Here is a 16,992-nt window from a genome sequence, read left to right on the forward strand (position 1 = left end):
ATATATATATATATATATACATATACATACACGCAAATACAGATGCAATGTAAATAATGTATACTTAAGTATATATGCATGTATGTCCTGATATATGTAGGTGCGTGTGTATACATGCACACACACAAATGCATTCATGCAAACAAGGTGGCACAGAAATACATGTATACCTATATACATACACACATCCATCCAATCATCCCCGCACGTACATACCGGTACATTCATAAAATATGTTCTTACATCCCCTGACAAAAGAACGATTTTGTACCGCCAGGTCATTGTTTCGTTGTTCGAAGAGAAATGCATGCGACGGAATAAAACATTAGCTTTGAACGAATAAGTTCTACACTAACCACTGATGCAACTGCGTTCCCACCACACACACCTTTGGGTAAGCAAGCAAGACACTATACAAACAAAAAACATTCGGTAACCAATAGAAAAATTGGACATTTTATTGTTATAAAACTGAAGTTGTCATCAGCCGGTTGTGTGTGTGTGTGTGTTTGTAGCTCTCCTGTTAAACAACCTTTGGCCAACCGGTCGCCATGATTGACCGCTAACTCCAAAAGTTTTAAAATTCTCTCTCTGTTTATTTCATCGTGTTCCTTTCTGTTGAAGAGCGTAGGCTCGAAATGTAAAAGACTTTCTCACCTTCCCAAACGTCAAACTAATATACCTATGCACCTGCTTGTAGTTTATACACCTGTCTTCGTTTTTTGTTTTTCTGTAAATTTCAGTTCCATGGCACATCATTGACCAAAATCACAACATCACTTCCCATGGAACGGGACGCCAGTCTTTTGCAGGGTTACACAGTTACAGCTGAGTGGACTGGAGCAAGTGTTTTGCTCAAGAACACAATGCAGCGCTGGGTCCAGGAATCGAAACCGCGATCTTGCGAGCGACGCACTTAAACACTAGGCCATGGATCTTCATACACGTTACACTGTCATCTCGATCGTATATATGTAAGTATATGTCTGTGCGTTTGCTCTAAATTTCACATAAAACAAGCACTCAGTCGTATATATACACATAGAAACAGACACAGACATACGTACATACAGACAGACAGACACACACGCAGACAGCAACAACATCAGCCTGTGATGACAGATGATGGAGATGAAGGGGACAGACGCTCTCTTCACTCGACTAACACTAAGATCAAACATTGAGAGTTATGGCGGGTGGTGAGAAGAAGACAGTAGCTAATAGGTAGAGGCGACAGAGTTTTAGGAAGGCCTTTGCATCTGTTAGTTGAGTGCAACAGACCCCTGTTAGTAGTTGACAGCCATTTAAAGGAGACCAAGTTCTTGTGAGAAGAAAAACTAATGTTACTTCGTGCTATGAACTCGGTCACCCTTACAAACACATTGTTTAAAAACTCGACTATTTTTAACGTGTGTGTCCCATTAATCCTTTAACTACTTTGTAAATAAAACAGAAAAGGGGTTAAGTTTTGTTGAAAGCTTATTCTCAATATTACTGTCAAACGCGGTTATTTCTCAAATGTTACAAACACAGTAACGATAGGAACTGAGAAGTTTAGGTAGTTTGTTTCTTTGGTCAGTTTGTTAGACTAGAAAACGAATAGAAATACAGTGATAGTTCGCAGTACGAGTTTAACTCGTTCCATGACTGAACTCGTCTTACGATTTACTCGTTTTACAAATCAATTTTCCCTATTGAAATTAACTAGAATATAATTAATCCGTTCCAGTCCCACCAAACCACTTAAAAATAATTTTTTATGGGTTTTAAAGCAGAAATGGTGTAGTTACAAGTAAAATGACAATTATAAAAATAGAATGGCACGTAAAAAGCACCATCCGAACGAGGCCGATGCCAGCACCTCTTGACTGGCCCCCGTGCCGGTGGCACTTAAAAAGCATTATTTGAACGTGATCGATGCCAGGCCCACCTAACTGGCTCCTGTGTCGGTGACACTTAAAAGCACCCATTACACTCTCGGGGTGGTTGGCGTTAGGAAGGGCATCCAGCTGTAGAAACATTGCTGTGTCGACAACCGGTGTTGGTTTGTGAATGTCCCTGTAACTTAGCGATTTAACAACAGAGAGCGATAGAATAAGTACCTGACTTGGAAATATAACGATTGATATGTTCGACTAAACCCTTCAAGGAAGTGTCCCAGTGTAGCTCCAGAGTTAATGACTGAGGCACACGCAACAAAGAAAAGACACCGCCTGACTGGCTCCCGTGCCGGTGGCACGTAAAAATAATTTTTCCCATTTGTCTTTTTCTTCTTTTTTTTTTATCTCTCAATTATCCTCTTGTTGCTGTTTTGAACTAGACACGATCTAAGATCTCTTGTCGTTTTAACGTCTGCTTTCCATGCTGGCATGGGTTCGACGGTTTGACTGAGGACTGGTGAGCTACAAGGCTGCACCAGGCTCACTCTGATCTGGCAAAGTTTCTACAGCTGGATACCCTTCCTAACACCAACTACTCCGAGAGTGCAGTGGGTACTTTTATGTGCCACCGACACGAGGGCCAGTCAGGAGGTTCTGGCAACGACCACGCTCAAAAGGTCCTCCAATAAATTCCCCTCTCCCTCGTCTCAGCCAATTTTCGTCCCCTAAAACTATTCTCCTATAACGACTCTTTCAACATTGTTCTCACTCATAGAATAATAGATCTTGTCAAACGGTGAAGCCCTAGATTCCTGATACTGGACAAAGATCATTTTCAGAGCTTTAGTGACCATTATTAGTAATTTTGTTGTTGAATTGTTTTTTTATGTCCGTGACTCGGTATAAATGAATGCTATGATGAGTGGACAATTCACACTATTTGTCACAAAAGAAAGTGATACACACATACGTACATATAGACATATATTTTCAGCTTTCCTACGGACTATCTACTCCTTCTTTTCCCTCTTCTCTTGAAATTCCTTATTTTTCCGACGAAGAGCCATACTCGAAACGTCCTTTCAACTCCCATTTTCCGTCTAAAACTTTCACTGAGCGTCAATCAAATGTATATTCTCTGTGTACGTCTAATTCACTTTTGTTGTTTAAAGTTCTGGAGTCAATTTGTTCGGCTAAAACAAGCACTCAGTTTCTATACTCATAGAAACATACACACACATACATATATGGCGGTGCCCCAACATGGCAACAACCCAATGGCTGAAACAAGTAGAAGATAAAAAATAAAGGATGTACGAGAGAAAGAGAGAGAGAGGTTGTGCTTACCGCATCGACTCCTTTAAAACTGCTTTCAAGTAAGGCATGTTAGTTAAGTGTGAACTTTGACACGGTTGACCCTGTAGCGTCCGGGAAATTTCATCATGAAGTTTTTCTTGAACTTCAGGGTTGCTAGCCAAAAGGTAGATAGCAAATCCGAGAGAATTGGAGGCCTGTAGAAGACATGAGGACAGGGTAAGATTAGAATTATTTAAGGTTAGTAAAGGGTGTTAAGGCTATAGAGTAAAAGGCAGAGTTTACTGTTACTGTTGACTACTTCCGGTTAGGTAACAATGGCGAGCTTATTAAACATGGTGAGTACAGTATCGTCCTCATGGTCATCGTTTTAAAGTCCGCTTTTCCATGGAACAAACGGAATTTGTGAGTCATATTTTATACAACCGGACACACCTCCTGTCGACAATCCTCGTCTGTTTTCAAGCAAGGTAATATTTCCCCATGGCCTGGTATGTTTTCCACAGATTACTGGAAATGAACAACGTCGCTTATATGATGGTGCTGCTCGTTTACATCCATCACATGATGTGAAGACAAGGGCATAAACAACCTCGCATACATATCGTATTTCATTATTGCCCACAAGGGGCTACACATAGAGGGGACAAACAAGGACAAACAAACGGATTAAGTCGATTATATCGATCCCAGTGCGTAACTGGTTCTTAATTTATCGACCCCGAAAGGATGAAAGGCAAAGTCGACCTCGGCGGAATTTGAAATCAGAACGTAACGGCAGACGAAATACCACTAAGCATTTCGCCCGGTGTGCTAACGTTTCTGCCATCTCGCCGCCTTATACATATCTGGTCATTGAAAACAAGCGAGGGTTGGTACAGCAAGAGCACCTATTAATGAAGACTATGATGATGAATACAGACAAAAAAAGAAAATACAAAGTAACTAAGCAGACAGAATTTTACCGTATCAAGACCTGCCAAGAACAGTTCAGCCATGTTGGAATAAATCTCTGCCATTGAAAATGAAGGATTGCTTAGAAGAAAGTTGAGTAAAGCGGTTCCATTTTGGGGTGGGTCAAGTTGTGATCTGTCTTTTGAATATCCCACCAATTGCTGATCAATAAATTCTTGAGCTTTAAATAGAAAGAAGAAAACAGAACATATACAATGTGGTGGTAGCAATGAAGTTTGGTCAAGGAGAGGGAGAAATGGTATGTTAGCAAAAAGAGAGAGAGAGAGAGTATGTTAGCAGAAAGAGATAGGGGGAGGGAGAGAAAGAGAGAGAGAGAGAGAGATAGAGAGTAAAAGAAGGTTAAAAGGTAAAGTTGAACTTATAAAAAAACTAATTTCTCCCTTGGGGGAAGGGAGTAAATTGGCCCCAGTTTCTGACAAGTATTTTAGATTATCAATTACGATAAGATCAAAGGTAAGTTTGACGCCATCGAGATTTGAACTCGGAACGTAAAGAGAGCTTTAAAGAGAGACCATAAGGTCGTTTTCCCGACTCTCCAACGGTTCTACTAATCTGCTGTACACGCACGCGCACACATTTGATTTAACCAAAAGAAAAGATGAGGAAGAAGAGAAGACATGCAGACAGTCTCTTTTTCCCTATACAATGAAAATAACGAACACTTATTTATAATACGTTGTGGAGACCATAGGACATAATAGAGACAATCGGAAAAGTAGCGCCAGAGGGGGAGGAGGAGAGGGAGAGAGAGAGAGAGAGAGGGAGAGAGAGAAAGAGAGAGAGAGAGGGGGGGGCTCCATCACGGGGGAGCCAAGTGAGATACTGGCCTTTAAGTTTTAACCAGCCCCTAAGTTTAACTACTGGCGCCATCCATACAAGACGCGTGTTTCAGGGTCAGTCTAGAGTGGGATAATTGCGATTCTATTTTGCTCCGACGTACCTTTTTTTCAAAAGACTCTTAATTGATACGAAAATATTTTCATTCCATCCTTTTCTATTATTTTAATCTTTTCTTTATCTTAATCCTCTTGTCTTGTCTTTTCTCTTCGTTGCCTCTTCCCCACTCCGCCTGTTTGCTTTTATTTATTTCGTCCTGTCTTCCGCTCCTTATATCTTTGATGGGACGAACGAAATTGCTCAACGTATTTTGATATATAAACAGCCAAACCGCGACCGACGCCCCCACCTTTCTGTATGCTCCTTCCCAACACACACACACACACACACACACACACACACACGAACAGAGCTCAGTGGAGAAGCTGTTGCTACCCATCCAACGTCCTGAAGGTAGAAAGAACGCAGCGTATAGCGAGGTCCAATCTATCCATAGGTGGTGGTCATCATCACTGCAACGCCTGCAACAAATCTGCATATCCCATGCGTATCGGAAGTGAGCTAGAACGTTAAAACTTAGTGCGCATGCTCAGCAGGGTTCAAGGTCAATCTGTATCAAGCGGCTTCACTCTGCGTGCTTTAGCTTCGTGTAGGGTTTGTATTCTCGGACATGGAACTAAGAACACTATGCAGTCATGTCCTGCTCAACCCTCAATCGTCAAAGCGACGAGAGAGAAAGAGAGAGAGAGACTTCGATAATGTGCATATCTTTTATCTTTTACTTGTGTCGGTCATGAAACTGTAGCCATGCTGTGGCCTACGTTTTTAAACGCGGTACTTATTCTGGCTAAGTTACGGGACCGTAAACACACCAACACCGGTTGTCAGGTCGTGGTAGGAGAGAAACAGAGACACAAAGATACAAACATATATACGACGGGCTTCTTTCAGTTTCCGTCTACCAAATCCACTCACAAGGCTTTTTGGTCGGCCCGAGGCTATAGACGAAGACACTTGCCCAAGTTGTTATGCAATGGGACGGAACCCGGAACCATGTGGTTGGGAAGGAACAGGCTTCTTCCTACACACCCACCCCTGCACACCTTATGTCAGTAGGATATATTATTTTATACATCACTTCTCTCTATGACTGTTTCCCGACATCATTGTTCCCAGTCGCGGATTTTCCCATTTACAAATAAATTGATTTTACATTTTCATCATCGATCATCAGAGGAAAACAGTCTGCAACTCCAAGAACCGAAGATTCTCTAAATTACCGATGTAAAACCGCGACTGCGTACAGAACTCCAAGTACTGTGGCGTTCGGGAATTAACGAACATCCCCGATGTATACGATGAAATTCTTTTCTCTTTTTTAAAAAATTGGACACATTCGTAGGAGTAGGAGTGGCTATGTGATAAGTAGCTTGCTTACGAACCACATGGTCCCGGGTTCAGTTCCACTGCGTGGCACCTTGGGCAAGTGTCTTCTACTATAGCCTCGGGCTGACCAAAGCCTTGTGAGTGGATTTAGTAGACGGAAACTGAAAGAAGCCCGTCGTATATATGTATATGTATATATATATGTGTATGTGTTTGTCCCAATATCGCTTGACAACCGATGCTGGTGTGTTTACGTCCCCGTAACTTAGCGGTTCGGCAAAGAGACCGATACAATAAGTACTAAGCTTCCAAAGAATAAGTCCTGGGGTCGATTTGCTCGACTAAAGGCGGTGCTCCAGCATGGCCGCAGTCAAATGACTGAAACAGGTAAAAGAGTAAAAGAGAATTAGATCTGCCATGAAAAATGCATCGAAATAAAATTGAAATCTTTTAACAAAATGTGCATCGTTCATCAGCAAAAACGTGATTTGTTCGCGAAGAAAGAGATGTAAAAGATACCATTAAACTAACTCTTGTATCTCTCCCTCTCACCACACACACATATTTGCCCTGTGGTCATTGTAATAAAATCCCTTAAAGAACCATTTCTGATATGCTTTCAATTACCCCATGAACCCCCACTACAGAAAATACAAATAGCCATTACAGTGAAACGTGCGTTGTGAAACACACTAAAAAGTGCATTTTGCGTTTATCATACTTCTCTACACCTCCCTCCCCCCTCACACATACACTCACACACACATCTATATGACATTGTACCGAAGGACAACAACGTCCTTGGAACAAACAATTTACAAACCGTCTAAAGAATAAAAAACAAATGATTAAAATAAAACAAATATTAAGAACAGGATAAAAAACAAACAAAAAGATAATGTAAAGAAAAAAATATATAAAAATTCACAGCCAAATCAACAACAGGAATAGTTGGACATTCCAAACTGACTTGACCTCGTCATGTGTAAATACTACATACACAGGCATATGTGTGAGTGTGTGTATATATATATATATATATATATATAGATGTGTGTGTGTGTGTATATATATATATATATATATATAGATGTGTGTGTGTGTATATATATATATGTGTGTATATATATATATATGTGTGTGTGTGTGTGTGTATGTATATATATATATATAGATACATATATATATATATATGTATATATGTATATATATATATATATATAGATACATACAAACACACACATATGTGCACGCGTACATACACATGATTGACCGTTGACTGAACACTATTCAATTTTTTTTCTCCGTGTTTTTCTCCTTGTCTCCGTATTCTTTCTGTTGAAGAGCGTAGCTCGAAACGTCAAAGACTTTCCGTATTCCCGAGCGTCATACTAATATATACTTTTGTTATTTACACCACCTGTCCTCGTCTGTTGTTATTTTTTGTATAATCTCCTACATATATACATACGCAGACACACACACACACACACACACACACACATATATTTATATATATCGACGCACACATACATATGTATGCTGCAGTGGTTTTGGCAGTCGTTGGCCGGTGTTTAGGAGAGTAGTGATGGGGTGGCTTTGATAACGTGTTGGTGGTGGTTGTGGTGTGCTGTTTCAACAGGTATCTCAGTACTGTTAGTAGTAGTAGTAGTAGTAGTAGTAGTAGTAGTAGTAGTAGTAGTAGTTAGACGTGTCGCCAATGTCCGCTAACCGTGGTGGTGAGCTGGTAAAAAAGAGCACACACACACAATCACTGACGTATCCTTTTGTTTGTTTGTTTATTTGATTTCTTTCTTTTTTTTTCACCTGGTGACCCTTGTACTCATCCAGACTTAGCAACGACGAGGGAAGTTGAGTGGACACAGGAAGTGTGTGAATGGCGACAGGGATTGGTGGATGGAAGGAACAATGAGGCAGGGAGAAGAGGTGGGAGATGTTATGAATTGAACAAAATAATCGCTATTTTTATTTGAACCAATCTCTCATATTAAAATGCGCATACACGTGTATGTATACACCCCGTCCCTTTCTATCTTTCCGCGTACATACATACATACATAGTTCAGATTACAAGTTCAGGTCTATACCTATAATTATTGGGGCCCTAAGATACTTAACACACTGCCTAGATACCAATGTTGAGAAATTAGGCTTCCCAAAACCAGAAAAGAGAAAGCTAATTCAAAGTCTACAGACCACGCCGTCACTGGAACTGTAAAAATCTGTAAAACTTTCCGGAAGTTTATCATTTAAATATATATATAAGTATGTCCAGATATGCAAATATATGCATGAGAATACATACATAAAATGAAACATACAAATCTGCACATACATATATATACATACAAAAATACCCTGTTGTTGATGTTGAAATTCCAATGAAGTTGAAATTCCTATTGACAAGAAATCTTGAATTAAAACTGAACAATGACATAATACATACACATACTTGTGCCTATCATCATAGGTGCATTAGGCCATGTACCGAAAATTTCAGACAAAAACCTAGAAATACGAGGTTTTTCGAAGAAAAAGCAATAGAAGCTGATGCGGATTTTATTAGTGGCACAATGACAACCTCTAAGACATTCTAAAGATTCTCCAATTGAGATTCTTAAATTGGATCTGTTCACATACTTGGTTGCGTACATCTACAAAGACACACACTGAACTGTCTCAACTCAAAATGCCTTGTTTCTTTGTTAGCGACCGGCTTGAACTCTATGAAGCACGAAGAAAAACTTCAATAAATCTAAAAAGCATATACAGGGTGCGATGGGTAAATTGTCGCCAATTTATATTTTTAATTTCGCGCATTGTTTTTGATTTTGTCGTCTGCACAGTATAGTAGGGTCATTAGGCACCGTCTGTGGGAAAAACAGCGCCATGACACAATTCGCTTTGCCAGAAATTTGGAAACGACATGCTGTACTGCTTGGAACTTTCACCAGAAGCTCCAATACGAACATTTCAGAGTGTTTGGGTGTCAATCTGAGGACATCCAGTCAACATCATAGTGGTTGGAGTGATCACTAGTAATGGTAATGGTATGCCTCATTCATCTTCCCACACGGCCTCAGACTCAACGCGGAGGCTTACATCAAGTGCCTGGTGGAGGTAGTGCTACCCTGGGTCAAGAGGATGGATGCTGGAAGACCCTGCGACTGGCAACAGGACTGTGCACCAAACTACAGAAGTAGGAGAACCCAGTTATGGCTGTCTGACAATTTCTGTGACCACATTACCCCTAACATCTGGTCAACTAACTCTCCAGACCGCAACACTCTTGATTATTATGTGTGGGGCGCAGTTGAGCGAGAGACCAACAAAACTCCTTGTAACACTAAATATGAACTGAAGGCAAGGATCATGGCAGCATTCACCAACTTAAACAAGGAGACCGTCCAAAAGAGTTGCAAGAGATTCCGAAGTCATCTGGAGGCCGTGATTGAAGCCAATGGCGATTTTGAATAAATTTACTCTTTAGTATTTCAAGATATTCTTATGTAATTTTGGTAAATATAACTGCTAAAATGAGATGTCAGTGTTATTTTCCTTTTTGTGTAATTTAGACGACAGTTTATTCACTGCACCTTATATATCCATATATACACGTATACATACACGGTGTGACAGGAAACCCTCACGTGATTTACATGGCCATTCTTGTGGTGCAAGTGAAGTTAGGTAGGTGGTATCTTCGTGTCGCTAATATTCTATCGATTCCTAAGGCGGTGAGTTGGCAGAATCGTTAGCACGCCGAGCAAAAAATACTTGGCGATATATATCGTCCGTCTTTACGTTCTGAGTTTTATTCTTCCGGGGTCGATAAAACGAGTACCAGATGGGTACAGGGGTCGATGCAATCGACTTGCTCCCTCACTCGAAATTGCTGGCCATGTAACAAAATTTGAAATCAATATTTTATCGATTTCTAAAGCGGCAAGCTGACAGAATGGTTAGCACACCGGACAAAATGCTTCGTAGTGTTTCTTCCGGCTCTGTATATTCAAATTACCCCGAGATCAACTTCCTTCCTATCGGGGGTCGATAAAATAAATACCATTCGAGCACCGGGGATTCATACAATCGACTAGCCCCCCACCACCTCCCCACAAAAGATCTCAGGCCTTGTGAAGGGATATTTTACCGAATTCCTTTCAGTTACCAAAATGGCTTGCAATGGTTGCACACCGTGCAATAAATTACCGGACAAGGGAGCAGTGGGCATGATTTGTGTAGAGCCAGTATCACTCTCTCGTCCGTCAAACTTGTGGGACGTTTATAACCATTTGCCAAGGGAGCAATCCCATGCTCTCAACACCGAAGTCCCATTTTTCGTCAACCCTTGGCTTTTCAACCGCATACAATCTCCAGTTTTTTAAACTTTAAATGGTTTTCATTAAATTGAAAGGTTGATTCATTTGTAAAGTCAAAACTATGAATCGATATAAAACTCTGTTTTTTTCTTTTTCTTCTCTATTCTAGGCACAAGGCCCGAAATTTTGGGGCCCGTCGATTAGATCGATCCCCAGTAAGCAACTGGTACTTAATTTATCGACCTCGAAAGGTTGAAAGGCAAAGTCAGCCTCGGCGGAATTTGAACTCAGAACGTAAAGACAGACGAAATACCGCTAAGCATTTCGTCCAGCGTGCTAACGTTTCTGCCAGCTCACCGCTTTTGAATGCTTATAAAATTAGACACCCCCCCCCCACAAAAAAAAAAGAAAAAAGAAAAGACAAAAAAGAACAAAGGTGGTTGTAATACTTGTGTTCGATAAGACTGCGATCTGGTAGAATCGTTGCTGTGCCGGGAAAAATGCATAGCGACACTTCTTCTGACGTTACGTTTTGAGTTCAAACCCCGCCGAGGTCAACTTTGCCTCTCATCCTTTCGGGGATCGATAAGTACCAACTGAATACGGGGGTTGATGCAATCGACCTACCCTCTTCCTCTACTGACCTTACGCCAAAATTTGCTTTTGGTCAGTTTCCACTGAACAGAGCTCTTTTATTCTTTTATTTGTTTCAGTCATTTGACTGTGGCCATGCTGGAGCACCGCCTTTAGTCTTTCTAAGCCTAGTACTTATTTTATTGGTCTCTTTTGCCGAACCGCTAAGTTATGGAGACGTAAAGACACCAACATCGGTTGTCAAGCGATGTTGGGGGGACAAACACAGACACACAAATAGACAGACATACACACACATATATGACGGGCTTCTTTCAGTTTCCGTCTACCAAATCCACTCACAAGGCTTTGGTCGGCCCGAGGCTATAGTAGAAGACACTTGCCCAAGGTGCCACGTGGAACTGAACCTGGGACCATGTGGTTGGTAAGCAAGCTACTTTATTTCATAAATATTTGCCTACTACACAGCCACTCCTGCGCCTATGAGTTATTTATTATCAAAGGATGTTCTAACGGCAAACATCCTCTCGTTTCGTCCAGGTATAACATACAACACATTATCCAATGTTATTGTAGGGATTTGGCTGCTATATCTAGCGGGTTTCCTTGCCTCTCATTTCACTTCACTCTCTGCTGTTCTTACAACTTTACACCCACCCACCGCAGACACAGCGACCAAGGAGACTGCGAGGACGACAACAATAGAAGTGGGAGGTGATTGTTGTAGTGGTGGTGGGAGGAATGGCGGTAGTTGTGGTGAAGGTGAAGTGGGTGGGGGGAAACTATGGTATGGTGGGGATGGTGGTGTAAGATGACGACGGGAAGATGGAAATCGAGGAAGACGACGATGACGATGATGATGACAGTGATAGCAGTGGTGATAGTGGTGGACATAGTAGAGAGAAAGAGGGGGGTGGGTAGGTAATGATGGTGGGGGTGGGGGTGGTGGAAGAGGAAGAAACAAATTGTTGACGTTGTTAAAATGTTTGACGCAGCAAACCATTCGTTAAATAAGTACAATAACAACAACAAAGATAAAAAGACTAACGCAAACACGCATAATATATATATATATATGTGTATATATATATATATACATATATATATATGTATATATATATATGTGTGTGTATATATATATATATATATATAGATAGATAGATAGATATATAGATATGTATATATATATATATATAGATATGTATATATGTATATGTATATATGTATATGTATATATATTGTATATATGCAAGGTCATAGATATACACAACTAGAACAGTAAAAAAAAAAGGAACAAAACACTGCAACATTCCAGAAACATCCATTTCTACCCTCCCCCCTCCAAACATAACAAACAAAACATAAAAGAGGCTCTGACAAATATGTATGAGTGTGTGTGTATGTACGTCTATATATATGTATGCAAGTTTGTGTGTGCGTGTGTGTGAGAATGTATGTGTGTGTGTATATGTATGTATGTATATATGAGTGTGTGTATCTGTATATGTGTGTGTGACTGTATATATGTATGTGTGCGTGTATGCATGCGGGTTTGTGTATGGGTGTAGGTGTGTGTGTATATATATATATATATATATATATATATATATATATATATGGATGTGTATGCATAGGTGTATCTGCATATGCAAACGGTACGTATGTATGTATATATGTGTGTGTGTATGTATGTGTGTATGTATGTATGCGTGTGCGTATTCACGTGAAAGCGTGTATATTTGTACGTGTTTATATGTATACGTATACGCGTGGCTGTGAGACGGTATGTATAATTATACGGTTGTGAGTTCGTTTGTGTGTATGTGAATGAATATCTGCGCGTGAGATCATCACCATCACCTGTAGCGTCAGCGTCCGCAACGCTTTAACGTCCATTTTTCCATGCTTGCTTGTGTCATACAGAAATTGTCGAGGCTGATTTTTATGGCTGGATGCCCTTCCTGTCACCAACCCTCGTGTGTTTCCAAACAAAAGAATGTTACTTTGTGGCCAGGTATGATTATTATAATTATTTCTTTTAACAGAAGACCAGGGATGAACAACATAGCGATGCTCGTTTACAACCATCACGTGATGTCAAGGTAAGCGCGCGTTCAGCCACCTATCTATCTATCTATCTATCTATCTATCTATCTATCTATTCATCGACCACAACTGCTTAACTTCCCAAGCTAACCTGTCATATCTCGACTTTTCTTTCTTCTTTATCGCATACCTTGTTGTCAGCTGGGCATGCTATATCTATGATCCATCATCATTTGCTTTCTTTCTCTCTCAATTAAGACTATGTCCGGCTTCCTATTCTCTATCTCATGGTCGCACTTATTATTATTATTATTATTATCATTTTTAGTAAAGTGGTTTAATGTTAAGTAGATTGTTTGTGAGATCTTTAAGCAAGAATCGAATGCCTAATGCGTTTGCTGACTAATTAAATAAAAGGTTATCCACCTACTGGTAAGGAATTTACTTGTCGGTAAACATATAACTACCGGCTTTAGATGAAAAATAAACAACAGTAAAACACAGCGCACAAGTCTTTTCTGTTAAGTCAATGTTTAGTACAAGGAAGATGACGTCACTGTACAAGCCCAGTGTGTCATTAGATTTACTGATGTCCTTGTTGGCCGCTTCGTTCAAGTCATGGCTGTGTGGTTAAGAAGTTCGCTTTGCAATCACGAGATTACCGGTTCAGTCCCACTGCGCGGCACCTTGAGCAAGTCGTTTCTACTATACTCCGGGCCGAGCAATTTCTTGTGAGTGAATTTGGTAGACGGAAACTGTGAGGAAACCTGAGATATATACATGTATGCGTGTGTGTGTTTATGTGTATGTGCGCACGAGTTTGTCTCCCACCGCTTGACAACCGGTGTTGGTTTGTTTATGCCCTGTAACTTAACGGTTCCACAAAAGAGACCGATAAAATAAGCACCAGACTTAAAAACTTGTACTGGGGTCGTTTTGTTCGACTAAACTCTTGCAAGTCGGTGCCCCAGCATGGCCGTAGTCCAAATGACTGGAACAAGTAAAAGATAAAAGATATCTATCTACCACACATACAAAAAGAAACTCGTACACACGGGCGCAGGGGTGGCTGTGTGGTAAGTAACTTGCTTCACAACCACATGGTTCTGGGTTCAGTCCCACTGCATGGCACCTTGGGCAAGTGTCTTCTACTATAGCCTCGGGCCGACCAAAGACTTGTGAGCGGATTTGGTAGACGGAAACTGATAGAAGCTTGTCGTATATATATGTGTTTGTGTGTGTGTGTGCGCGCATGTCTGGGTGTCTGTGTTTGTCCCCCCCCCCCATCGCTTGACAACCGATGTTGCTGTGTTTACGTATCCGTAACTTAGCGGTTCGGCAAAAGACACCGATAGAATAAGAACTAGGCTTACAAAGAATAAGTCCTGGGATCGATTACTTTTACGAAAAAGCGGTGCTCCAGCATGGCCGCAGTCAAATGACTGAAACAACTAAAAGAACATATCGCCAACATCATCATCTGTTTTCCATGCTGGCATGGGTTGGATGGTTTGACACGCTCCAGTGAGCCAGAGGTTTGCATCAAGCTCGTCTGTTCTGGTATGGTTTCTATGGCTGGATGCTCTAATTAACGCCAACCACTTTATAGAATGGATTGGGTATTTTTTGTGTGGCACCGACACCAGTGGAGTTACCAAGTACCTTGCACGTTAAAGAAAGAGAAGAAAGACGTCCCTCAACTGATTGGGGTTGTGGTGGAAAGGGAGAAGCATGGGTGCTTTGCTAAAGATGAAATACATGGTTACCCTGCATTATATACGGGTGGATGAGAGTAGCTGGGAAAGCGGCAAAGATGGTGGAGACAAGATATCAGAGTATGTAGTGAAGATAGGAGAAGGTGAGTGTAAGGGAAATATGGAGATAGAATGAGGAAGGGTGGGAGGATAGGTTTATTAGAGAGAATAAGAGGAAAGTGGGAGGGGGTAGAGATGATTGTAGCTGAATGATAAACAAGAGCCGAAGGTGTTGTTGAGGGTAAATATCCGAATGAAAAATGGCGAAGATGAAAGAAATAGAAGTTGAAGAAAGAGGAGGTGATAAATGGGAGTAGAGGGAAGGGAGGGAGGTGAACAGCAGAATAAATAAATAAGCCTGTAAATAGACCAAAAGATAGGGAGATGATGTGGAGGGAGAGAGAGTGGAAGAGAGAGAGAGAGATGTGTGCGTGCGTGCGCGCACAGCTGTGTAGTTAAGAAGTTCGCTTCCACTGTGGTTTGAATTTGAACCCCCCCCCACGCTTGATATCTTGAGCAAGTATCTTGGTCTACCAAGGCGTTTTTTGCGAATGGATTTGGTCGACGGAAATTGTATATGCATGAGTGTGTTTATGTCACCTTGTCGTGACATTGTGCGTTAATAGTAAACAAATGTCACCGTCATACATACGGTGTCGTTCGTTTGTGATCTTGAATGAAATCATGCCCAGCTATTGTGCTATTCGTGTTCGAAGGACCAGATAAATATTTATCTTATTTGGAAACAGGTGAAGGTTGACGACAGGAAAGGTATCAGGCCGTAGAAAATCTGTCTCAACGAATTTCGTCTAACCCATGCACGCATGGGAAAGAGGACGTTAAAATGATGATGATGATGAAGATGAATGTGTGAATATGTAAGTTTGACTTACCTAGACCATAGATTATATCAGATGACGATACATGCTTCTGCCAAATTTTAGTATTAAGGAATTGGTGTATACTGGCACCGATTGCCATTTGGTGCCCAGTAACGAACATTACTCCGACCGCATCGATGAGATCTTGGATGTTCTGTGGCATTGTATCTGCCAAACAGCCCAGTCGCGAACCGAAGAGAACATAACCGACAGCTGAATGATAAAGAATCAGAAACCAGTTTTAAAAAGCTTGAAAATTCGGAATTGGTTTGAGAAAATCAATATTTTAAGTCGAGTTAAATACAAAATTCACAGATTTGAACTACTTACATTCTGTGGCCCATTTGTAAAGTTCGTTTTGTAATAAGTCGACTGTATTGTCTTCTTTCCGGATTTTACGTATTCTTGTTAGCAAATCTAACGCTACGGTATTTAACTGGTCTGTATAACATGTAACTGCTTGAGGTCGCATCAATCGTGGGGCGATAGCACTGCGGTACTTGTACCACTTGTGATCTGCTCTGTCAAAACAAATATATATACTTGAGATATTGAAGAAGTGTTTCGAACATAGAATTCTGTTGTGGAATTCCTTTAATGGAAAGTATTTTCAGAGTTTAAACTTAATACAGAAGAATGAAACTTTCTCACTCTCACTCTCATGCTGTAAAACTGACCGGAAGTTATCAAACCAAACAACATTTATAATGTGGCTGTGTGGTCAGCGAAGTTTACTTCCCGACCACGTGGTCCAGGGTTTATTGGAACAGGTAATTTATTCTTTTATTTTTTTACTTGTTTCAGTCATTTGACTGCGGCCATGCTGGAGCACTGCCTTATTCTTCGTAAGATTTGTATTTGTTCTATCGGTCGTCTTTAACGAAGCGCTAAGTTACAGGGACGTAAACAACCAACATCGGTTGTCAAGCGATGGTGGGGGGTGGGGAGAAACACAGACACATACAAATACACACATCTATCT

General features: G+C 40.8%; 1 protein-coding gene across 2 annotated transcripts in view; it reads right to left on the reverse strand.

Annotated features, from left to right (window-relative positions):
• Positions 1-16,992, reverse strand: part of LOC106880954 (cytochrome P450 27C1) — a 34,776-nt gene that overhangs the window by 14,859 nt on the left and 2,925 nt on the right. The window contains exons 2-5 of one of the 2 annotated variants that reach the window (XM_052965987.1): positions 16,341-16,531; positions 16,023-16,223; positions 4,160-4,329; positions 3,228-3,391 (exon numbers count right to left, since the gene is read on the reverse strand). In XM_052965987.1, coding sequence (XP_052821947.1) covers positions 3,228-3,391; positions 4,160-4,329; positions 16,023-16,223; positions 16,341-16,531 — 726 coding nt within the window. The remainder of the gene's footprint in view (positions 1-3,227; positions 3,392-4,159; positions 4,330-16,022; positions 16,224-16,340; positions 16,532-16,992) is intronic. The other variant, XM_052965988.1, reaches the window with a different exon arrangement.

Source organism: Octopus bimaculoides, chromosome 3, assembly GCF_001194135.2.
Source record: "Octopus bimaculoides isolate UCB-OBI-ISO-001 chromosome 3, ASM119413v2, whole genome shotgun sequence".
Lineage (NCBI taxonomy): Eukaryota > Metazoa > Mollusca > Cephalopoda > Octopoda > Octopodidae > Octopus > Octopus bimaculoides.